General features: G+C 36.7%; 1 protein-coding gene across 1 annotated transcript; it reads left to right on the forward strand.

Annotated features, from left to right (window-relative positions):
* The first annotated feature begins 1,213 nt into the window (after positions 1–1,213).
* LOC149048838 (uncharacterized) lies at positions 1,214–3,231 on the forward strand. The gene is made up of 2 exons (XM_089200493.1): positions 1,214–1,268; positions 1,669–3,231. Exons 1-2 carry the CDS (start codon positions 1,214–1,216, stop codon positions 2,943–2,945), a joined length of 1,332 nt encoding a protein of 443 aa, XP_089056619.1. The 3' UTR covers positions 2,946–3,231.
* Positions 3,232–11,738: the final 8,507 nt, after the last annotated feature.

Here is an 11,738-nt window from a genome sequence, read left to right on the forward strand (position 1 = left end):
TTTCAATTCAACATAAACAAAAATCTCTATACATGGTAAATATTCATTTGTGTCAATATAAATTATTACGTGACTAGCTTATGATGTAAATGAGGAAAGGAAAACACAACGCAAAACCTGGGTTCCCGTCAAAAAGTAATAACTGGGCGTTAGATAATAATCGAAACAGCTAATAAAATCATAAATAAACAAGGTAAGAGTGTTATGTTAGATTTTTTTACAAACTGTAGTGATTTATGCCAGTAAACGGTGGGGACAAGTAGGTACCATATATATTTCATAGTCGCTAGCAAGTAAATTTTGCCGGACTTTGAGTTCGTCTCAAGATAGAACAACACAATTACACAAGGAAATTTTTACAGTAAGTTTTGAACCATCCTTTTGTCTTTTAAAAGCTGGAGGCTCAGTAGATTCTGTCATATCGGTCATTGTTAAAACTGTCTTTGTTTTGATGCTACTATTCGACATAGGAAAAGTATGTCGGACAAAAAATATTCACCAAAAAATAAATATGACTTTGCCAGCTTCAATAATGACAGGGGATCAAGTTCAGATGATAAAACGATGGGTTATGTTAGCAGAAATACCGGTGGTCGAGTACATTCGTTACACGAGGTCACACAACTCGGTTAACATTCAATGTGAAATTTTGCATATTTGAGCGGTCGAACGAAAAAAATCATTTCTTGAAAACTAAAATATATTTTTACAAAAAAACTACACCACAATTATCAGGACATATTAGGCTACAAAATATGAAAGTAGGGGTGAAATCGAATTTTGGGCGACTTGCCACAATATTTCAAATTTGTGCGATGGATGCTGACATCCTCTCTTAATATTTCGCTGCAAAGATATTTATTCAATTTGTAACGTTAATATTTACTAAGTTACATCTTGGGTGAAGTGCTAATGATTTACAAAGAGCATGAAACGGCCACTGTGAATTTTTTTTCTCTCTGTTGTCATTTACTTTCCAAATCGAATCTCTAAGTGTTGTTTCAGTTTCTTTTCGACTTGTAACCAGTGATTTTTCCCAGGAGCATTTGCAAATATTGTATTACTTGCATTGAAAACCAAATTTATTACCCGCTTACAATGTAATTTGCTCATTATAAAGATTTAAAATAATGATTCATTAATTATGCTATTATTTTTTATTATTCATTTCACTACTTTTCTTTTATTTTCAAAAGGACACAACTTAGCATCCATGGCTACGAAATATTTCTTTTTTTCGTTTCTTCTGGCTCGGAGCATTGACTGTGGTATGTATAACAATTACCATGACCAATTTCCATTACCATCAGACTTTATGTGCGATACTCATTGCTATGTCTGTTACTAGGCGACGATGAGTTGTACTAGAGTCTCACGCAATTAGTGATCAAGCGACTAATCCTTTCTACCTGAGGAAAATTTAAGGTCTAACCGTTGGAATTGCATTTTTTTGTAGTTGGTGGCCAAGAACTTGTTCTCATGGCAAGATTTCAACAGTAGTCTTGTACAAAGCAATATGGACAAGGCTTTCAGACAAAATAAGATACATTTTAGGAAAAAGACCTCAGTTGATGTATTGAAGTTGGTTTTTTTTTTGTGAAACGTGACCCAGTACACCCAACTTTTTATGATGGCAGCGTACAATTAATAAACCATTTTTCTCTGTAGGGATCATGCAATTCAACTGCGAACAAGCAAAGTATAGTCTGAACTACCTGCACGAATTTGTCAAGAAATGCGTTTTAGCCAAGGAGGAATACAAAACATGGCATAACTTTTTTTTGGAAACTATTAACAAAAAGAACATGTGGGATACTTTAAATAAAGAATTGAACGCCGCAGGCAAAAAACGTATCAACAATCAGCAAGATGCTATTGAACCAAAAATTTCTCTCATTTTCAACGCCTTAAAGTGGGTGAAAGTAGAAGATATCAAGGTAGTTATTCTCGGTCAGGATCCAACTCCTCAAGAAGGAAAAGCCAAAGGCGTGGCATTCCTAGTTGACAATCCTCGAACTGTTCCAGCAGTTTTGAACATGCTGCTAGAAGTTGCCTTTGAGGGTTTTTCTGTGGATTTAAATCATGCTAACGTAGAGGAATGGTTAAAGAAAGGTGTTCTTTTGTTAAACACAGCATTCACAGTTCCACACAAAAATAAGGGAAAAAAGCAGAGGAAGGTGAAAGAAAAAGATCATCTTGCTATGTGGCGACCTTTTACCAACGCGCTTATCTCTTATATTAAGGACAATGCACCACCATCTGCCTGGCTTCTCTGGGGAGAGAAGGCGAAAGAGTTTGGCAAGTTCATAAATTCTAATAAGCACCTTATCGTCACGGGAAGACACCCCTCACCTATGGGGAGTACAACTGGGGAAGGGAACACGTTTTTTGGTGGCAACTACTTTAACATCGCTAATCAGTTTTTGGAAATTAAACGTCGCGGTGCCATAGACTGGTCGCTATCTATTACCGGGCGAAATGGTTTAGATTTGCAACTCGTACTTCACACACGAATAGAACTAGAGCAACGAGAAAACGAAGAGCAAAAACTTAGAAACCAATACCAACAAAACCAACACAAAAAAAACTTAATTAAGCAAGAAATAACAAAAATGCAGCAAAAGCAACAAGAGACACTGCGTCGTCGTCAAAGCATAGTAGACGCCCTCAGTCCAAATGCATCGCCTCTGACCTGGCTAGAAAGGAGTAATTTTAAGAAGAAGAAACAGATGCTCGAAAACCAATACAATTCTCAAGAGTGGTGGATTCAGAAATACCATAAGCAATTACAGCCTCTAGAATCCCAAGAGCGTCAAATTGAAGAAAGCTTGATACAAAATCGGAGAAATCAACACCATCTTAGAGGTTTACCACGACATCTTCTAAAACACAACCATCAAAAACAAATAAATGCGATAGAAGAAGAACTAAAACAATTAAGATGAAAACCATAACAATAACAATTACAATGCCAATATCATAACCCGCGACTATAACAGCAAAAGCAACAGAAATAACATCACCATTATCCTTACCAGCCACACCAACATCGCAAACGAGAGAACTTAAACAATAGCACCAACAACAACTGTCGTCTCAAAGCTATGTTCGGAGTCCCGAGATTACCGTGATCGATCCCGGTGGGTATCAATCAATGGAGGACTCAGACAGACCTCAAGAGTCCTTTTAAGGGCTTCTGCTGTAGTTCCTATCTACCCTATGCATCCCCCATGCAGATGAATCCCCCATGAAACTTCATCTGTCATTTGGACTGTCACTTCCCCAAGAGAAACTGAGCCAAAACATGTGATGCAACAGTTCAAATAGGGCAAGGAGAACTTCGCAAAAGCTTAGTTAGATTGATGTTGATAGCTTTTTCTTTGGTAATGCGTAGTTTTTTCTGTTGACAAGACTGGTAATCTTGGGGGACAGCTTTTAATCAAATATGGATTTCAATAAGCGTAAGTCTAATTTGTAAAAATTACTCTTTTAATCGATGCATTTAATCAAGCCGATGTTACTGTTTATCTTGTGTTAAACATTTGAACCATTATGATGCGATTAAAGAACGTTACTTGAGAACGTCTGAAGGAAATAACTTGTATCTTCTAAAAAAAAGACGACTAATTCTCGTTTTCTTCGCTTTAAGTTGAAAAAGAATGAACGTTATCTAAACCGCGCTACCGCCCTGTGTTGTAACTAATCGCAGAAAAGGCATTTTATCCTCGTAGTCAACGTTGATAATTGTTCATCAATGTCAGACCCTATGTCACAGTTAGAGGATTGATAAAACTATATACATATGATGGTGGCAAAGTAGATCTTTTTCCAGCCAAAATTTCAGCCTCAAAACTGACCAAACTGTTGATGTTCTCTTTTGATATACCGTCCTGATATTCTACGATACCAACTTAATTACAGGCATGATAAAACACGATATCATAGTCACTTTCAAGTAAAGAATTGTTCTCGTATCATAAATTGAAAAGGGATTTTATCAATTTGATAAAACAGAAACCTCGCGTCGCATTAGTTTCTTCCTGTCTTCAGTGCTACTAGCATAGCATCCTTCATATTACATGTATATCCACTACTAGTATATTCTTAAAAAACTGTAACCCTTGGTCAAAAAGGGAGGTGGGAGATTTACAGTGGAAGCAAACGATAAGGGAAAAGAGTGAATTGTTAGGGGTTTTTTAAAGAAAAATCCATCCCATAGATGCAGCCACCTGCAGGATATTTTACGCATATTTTCCCCTTCAACCTTTCCTCGCCAATGTAAGGAAAACAATCTCTAGTAAAGTTATTCCACATTGTTTAGACAACGACGCGTGGAATCAATGCGTTGTGACCAAATAGTTAGGACCACATCGATTTTCCCTGTTGTTACCCCTAAACTGCACAACACCGAGTCTTATTGCCCATTTATTTGTGTAACCAATGTACAACTCAACGCATTTCGGCTTTACGCAGGATGACATTTTTAATAAGAAAAAAATATAATTATAAAAGAAAAAACTGTTCGATAAACTATGGTAACCACCCCTCTCCCCCACCCTCTATTGAGAGCATTGCAATTTTAGGAGACCTTGGGGCTCACCAGAATGTGTTCTCTCTTAAAATTCTTCATTCTTTCATTTGCACTTTCATATTATCAATAGTACGTTGCTGACCCACAAATGGCCATAACTAGTCTTAAGCCGGTTACTAAGACCGAGATAACTAACTAAACTTTCTAAGCTAACTGCCTAAGATAAATTGGGTGAGTGCTACGACATACTAACAGTTAAACTAACTTTACCATCGAGAGATAGGTGTCTCTAGTATCTTTGTCAAGGTTGGTCATTATTAGCCAGTGCGTAATGGCTAGGTGTTACTTGACTGCACTTTTCACGGAGCTGCAAACTCTGCAGTTAATTCGAAGATCAGTTATCTTCTCCAACGCATACTATTTGCAAATGTGTGTTCTTATTGCGATACGATGGTGCATTTCAAAATACTTTAACCATAATGATAATTCTTTATTTTTCTAGGATGTGTCTCAGCCATAGTTGAGTGTGATAAAGTGGAGTACGATACTCAAAGAATAGACCAAGATGCGTATATTCACAAATGTATTCCAGAACAGTGGAGGGGTTTTTCCGAAACATGAATCAGGGTAAAGACCCACTGTTAAAAAAGCCGACGAGCTGGTCAGCAAGGATCAATTCCTGAAAACTAACGTTCGTCGTTTGACGTCTAGAGGACTGCGAACACACTGCAAGAAAATATTGTGTCTGTCCGAGTACCTACTTTTGCAGGCAACAAAATGGCGTCGAAGAAAAACGTGATGCTACCATCGTTCATTTTGACACATTAAGTCACCGCTTTAAGTCTGGAATTAACTGCAGTAATTAACTGTGTTTGGTTAGAGTAAGTATGTAACTCAAAAAAAAGAATATATCGCGCTTTGTTAACAATTAATATGAAATTTGAATTTTTTTGTGTTCCCTTTTTTGAAAAACATAATGTAGAAAACGTAGCATAATTTTCACAAGCGAGCATAATTTTTAGCAAAGCCCGGGGAAAAAAATCCAGTAATGCTGGTTGCAAAATATGCGGCTTATTTTAACAGCATAATCTATAAGGGCCTGCATTCACTTGTCTCATCTCTTCTCATTAACCGCCCTGAAAACCAACTCTGTGGTATAAGCTTTTATGAGCACACAGGCCAACTAATCTTGGATGATTTCGTATCAGAAAACCAATCCAAACCTTTCCACGAGAGTCTAGCGAACGAAAATCAACGCTCTTAATGCTTGCGCTGAAATTCAAGAACCAACACTACAATGTAGATCCAAGGAAAGGTCAGTGGATAGACCCATTAATTGTAAACTTCGATAAGCAAGTCTTAATTAACGACCAATACAAGGACAAACTACTTGTGGGTAAAAAATTCATGTACAGCCTTACTTACAAATTCCAACCTAACTGTATGTGCTTTTGTGACTTAATTTCTTGTCCTCGATTTTTTACACCATAGCATGAGAACTATTCTCAAGCTCTTTGATCATCCTCCACTGGTCAGGTCCTTTAACCATGGAAAGGAAAATAACATGAACTTTGCGTCCAGAAATTTTTCTTTCTGTTGCGAGAAATAGCGGGTGTTTTATTGCTATATTTGTTACATGCACTTCAAGACCAATCTCGTGGTGTTCTCCACTCTTACTTTAATGATCCGTAAAGCGCTAAGTATTTAACAGTGCAAAACCTTGCTCTTAGCCATTGTAAAACTTTAGGAAGAGATGATACCCAATTTAGGTGGTGCATGCGTGCCATTGTCGCTTCTAAGTGCTCATGTCCTGAAGAATTATTTTACAATCGGGACTTTTACTACAACTAATTTGACGTTGACAACCTGATAGAATTAGAATGGAGCACAAGAACTAATTTTAAAACCTGGATTAGTCCGACATGGATGCTACGAAGTTCCTTTTGTTCATTTCAATTTTTACAAACAATAGCATCTCTTTGCTTTAAAAGCAGCAACCCTTGGTTTCAAGTATCAAATTACTAATGGTTTTTAATGGATTTCACAATAATTCCACAAGCTGATCAAAACTTTGTTATTTCAGGTGTAGCAGACTTGACTTAAGGCCGTCAAGTGATTATATACAGTTTATAATCGAATGATGTTTTCTTCTCCTCAAACATGTTTATCCTATGGCCTTCTCCTCGCGTATGATAAAAAAAACCTATTTATGAAGTTCCCGTGGAGATTTTAGGGGAACTATTTCACTCAGAATCTATCTCGCTGTAAACAAATTTCTACCTAACTGTATGTGCTTCTGTGACTTGATTGATTTTCCTCGACTTTCTTCACCATTACATGAGCATAAGAACTGTTCTCAAGCTCTTTGATCATCCTCCACTGAGCAGGTCTTTTAACCATGGAAAGGAAAATAACTTTGAACTTTGTGTCCAGAAATTGATCTTTCTGTTGCGAGAAATGGCAGGTGTTTTAATGCTATATTTGTTACACTTCAAGACCAATCTCGCGGTGTTCTCCACCTTACTTTCATGATCCTTTAAACGCTAAGTATTTAACAGATACATAACCTTGCTCTTAGCTGCTGTGAAACATTAGTGAGGGGTGATACCCGATGTAGGTGGTGCATGAGTGCCATTGCCGCTTCTAAGTACTCATGTCCTAATGAATTATGGTATAATCGGGACTTTTCATCTATTTTTATGAAGAAGAGGCCATCACTAACCCAGGCAATCACCTTTTTAATATATTCTAAAACCAATACGACTTTCACAACCTGATGGAATCAGAATGGCACACAAGAACTGATTTTAAAAAATTGGATTAGTCTTTCATGGATGCTACGAAGTTCCTTTGGTTAATCTCAATTTTTATATACAACAGCATCTCTTTGCTTTAAAAGCAGCAACCCTTGGATTTAAATTTAATTTAAAATCTCTTGAGGCCGCTTAAATAAGATCCTAACGAGTTTTCGTTCAAAACTTGTTCTTTGTGTAAAATGCGAAGTCTTATTGAGCTACGAAACTTAAGTCAGCAGTGATGTAGAAAGGGTTAGTCAGCTAACTAACGGTAGAGTCTGTAAAGCATTGGAAAGTGAATTCGAGGGTGTAAAGTCCAATTTTTGTTCAGGGACAAAGATGTTTTTCCTTTCATCCAACACTCGCGACAAGACGAATAATTTCCATCTCGGTTCGAGTACTGAACTCAATTTTACCACATTTCTGATGCATTTTCTGTTCATCTTTCATTCACGGATATTAACTTACTTGCGTCATCAGCGGGTACAAGCAAGAGTCCATTAGATACCTAAAATTTTGGAACGGAACTTAATGCATCCACAAGCAAGAAATTTTTGTCTTCGACTGGCCATATGGCCATACTTTTGCCTAAGAATTTTCTTTTTCTTTTCTTCTTTTATGGGTGCTTCCATTGTACTCAAAGAAAAACATGTTCGTTTATTTTTACGTTCATGTTATTGCAAATTTTATTATAAATCATGACTTGAGGTGATTCCTCAGTATTGCACTGCACATCCCATACTGCACACAGAAATCGCGTGATCAGGCGAAAAAGCGCGCGCCCATTCCGAGAACGCAGTATTGTCCTTCAATCACTACGTACTTTACAAATAGAGAAGCTTTGACTATGCTCTGTTCTGTTGTAAAGCACGCAGTAAGCGGCTAGAGTACGAGACGTCGAGTGTTTCTCCACACTTCTTTATAGAATTTAATGGAAAGAAAATACAAGAAAACTTTCTTACTTTTTTAAACGTTAATCTTATCATAGCCTATGTGAAACCCCTCTAAAAAAGACTCCATAGGTTCACTGAAGAACAAAAACTATGAAGTTAAATCCCATCAAATCATTTGAAAGTGAAGCCCAGATTAATTGCCGAACTTTAAATGAGCTGAGTTAGTCAATGCGTCTTCCATTTTAAATGAGATCATCTAAACACCATAATACTGACGATTGAACATCGACAAATTGAAGCTTTAGATTGTAGTAGGGAAGGACGTCGCTATTTCTTTGTCCTTAGTATTCCTTTACTTATCCTGCTGCAATCCTCAGGAATTTCGGTAACTTTCGATTTCTTATCAAGCCTTTCGAAAACCTAGTGTGGAAAAAATGCAGTTTGCATAATTTTTCCTTCCTCTCCGATCCAGTTAGGCCAGTTAGAAATGCGCTGAGTTCGAATATAAGATTCCTTGTTGTTATGAGCTATTGCTTATTACAAAGTTAAAATGCTTTTGATGTATATTACTGCTACTTATTTCTGAAGGGAAATTTAAGAAAGAAGGTATATAACGTAGTCTACAAAGTCAGTGGATATAAACATGCTAGGGAAGTACTATATTCAAAGTAAATTTTGTCATAATAATTTTTTCTGTTTATTATTCTCTTAGCAAACCCTATGTGCTAAACATTCAATGATTTTTTTTTAAAAACGGTCTTCATTTATCGTTAATGTTCTTGTTGCTGGTTATGGAACTTGCTATTGTAAATAAATTTTACTATAAACTCTGTCCCTCATATCGATGCTGTAACGTTTTGAATTCATCTTGTTTTACCTAAATTTATCCAGACGCCCCAACTTTCTGGTATTCGCATAGTTCGTTTCTCCGCTTAAGCGGCAAATACAAGACATTAAGAAAGTACGGGCCAGTTGGGCAGAAAACTGCCGCGAGAATACAGTATTAGTCACCCCAGGCATCAAGTTCGGTGTTCATCAGGAAAATTCCCCAACTCTATTGAAAATAATCCGGTGGAAATGTTAACTACTTACGTATCGTCAATTTCAAAGTGATTAGAGACTATTTAGTTAAGCAACTGAATATTTGTTGAACTCAATTGTTATATCGATACTAAATGCAATTTACTATACAAATGCAGATTAATTTAGATTTTTTTAACTCCTTACTACCACTTAATCATTTTCCCCACATCAACAACAGAAGCGAGACTATGAAGATTTATTTTCTTAATATTTAACTGCAAAGATATTTATTCAATTTGTTAGGTTAATATTTACTTAGTTACATCTTGGGTGAAGTTCTGATGTTTTACAAAGAGCATGAAACGGCCACTATGAATTTTTTCTCTCTGTTGTCATTTGCCGTCCAAATCGAATCTCTAAGTGTTGTTTCAGTTTCTTTTCGGCTTGTAACCAGTGATTTTTCCCAGGAGCATTTGCGAATATTGTATTACCTACACTGAAAACCAAATTTATTACCCGCTTACAATGTACTTTGCTCATTATCAAGATATAAAATAAGAATTCACACATTATTCTTCTATTTTTTATTATTTATTTCACTACTTTTATTTTATTTTGAAAAGGAAACAATTTAGCATCCATGGCTGCGAAATATTTCTTTTTTTCGTTTCTTTTGGCTTGGAGCATTGAATGTGGTATGTTTAATGTACATATATATACAATTGTACAATAATGTGTATCTATATAGTGTGTATATATATAATGTGTATAATTATGTATAACAATTATTATGACCAATTTCCATTACCATCAGACTTTATGTGTGATATTGCTATGTCTGTTACTAGGCGACTATGAGTTGTACTAGAGTCTCACGCACTTAGTGATCAATTTGCAAGTGACTAATCCTTTCTGCATAAGCAGAATTTAAGGTCTAACCGTTGGAATTGCATTTCTTTTTTGTAGTTGGTGGCCAAGAACTTGTTCTCATGGCAAGATTTCAACGGTAGTGTTGTACGAAGCAATATGGACAACGCTTTCATACAAAATAAGATAGATGTTAGGAAAAAGACCCCAGTTGATGTATTTAAGATGTTTTTTTTTGTGAAAAGTGACCCAGTATACCCAACCTTTTATGATGGCAGCGTACAATTAATAAACCATTCTTCTTTGTGGGGTTTTCCATGACACAATTTACCTGCGAATTTGGTCAACGATATGGACAACGCTTTCTTTAAAAAAAAAATGCATTATAGGAAAAAGGCCCCAGTTGATGTATTTAAGGTTTTTTTTCATGTGAAGCGTGACCCAGTACGCCGAACCTTTTATGATGGCAACGTTCAATTAATAAAGCATTATTTTTTGTAGGGCTTTCTACGACACAATTCACCTGCGAACAAGCAAAGTATAATCAAACGTACCTGTACGAATTTTTCCAGAAATGCGTTTCAAACAACGGGGAATGCCAAACATGGCATAACTTTTTTAAAATTATCACAACAAAGCAGAGACATGTGTATCACATTAAATAACAACTTGAAAGCCGCAGGTGAAAAACTTATCAACAATCACCAAGATGCTATTGAACCAAAAATGCCTCTCATTTTCAACGCCTTAAAGAAGGTAAAAATGGAAGATATCATGGAAGTTATTCTCGATCAGGATCCAACTCCTCAAGAAGGAAAAGCCAAAGGCGTGGCATTCCTAGTTGACAATCCTCGAACTGTTCCAGCAGTTTTGAACATGCTACTAGAAGTGGCCTTTGAGGGTTTTGCTGTGGATTTAGATAATGCTACCGTGGAGGACTGGTTAAAGAAAGGTGTTCTTTTGTTAAACACAGCATTCACACAGTTCCACACAAAAATAAGGATAAGCAGCAGGGGAACGAAAAAAGAACATCATCGTGAAATGTGGCGACTTCTTACCGAAAAGCTTATCTCTTACATTGGGGACAATGCACCACCATCTGCCTGGTTTCTCTGGGGAAAGGGGGCGAAAAATTTTAGCAAGTTCATAAATTCTACAGAGCACCTTATCGTCAAGGGAAGACACCCCTCAACCATGGGGGGTACAACTGGGGAAGGGAACACGTTTTTTGGTGGCAACTACTTTAACATCGCCAATCAGTTTTTGGAAATTAATGGTCGCGGTACCATAGACTGGTCGCTATCTAGTACTGGGAAAAATGGTTTACAATTGGGACCATTACTTCAGACACAAATAGAACTACAGCAACGAAAAGTCGAAGAGCAACAACTTAAATACCAACACGAAAAAAACCAAGGCCTTAGACACTCAAAAGAGCGATACATAAGAGAAATGCAGATGGAGCTGGAAAAAAATAGCACATCACATCCAAAATACAAAGAGAGCCCGAGAAGGAATAAAACATTCAAAAAATGAGCAAGAAAAGACTCCAACAAACGCACAGTTTCCAATTAATTCTCTATCGCGTAAAAGAATTGGAACTACAGCGCGTAAAAGATCAACAGTCTG

Source organism: Pocillopora damicornis, chromosome 3 (assembly GCF_964200805.1).
Source record: "Pocillopora damicornis chromosome 3, jaPocDami1.2, whole genome shotgun sequence".
Classification (NCBI taxonomy): Eukaryota; Metazoa; Cnidaria; class Anthozoa; order Scleractinia; family Pocilloporidae; genus Pocillopora; species Pocillopora damicornis.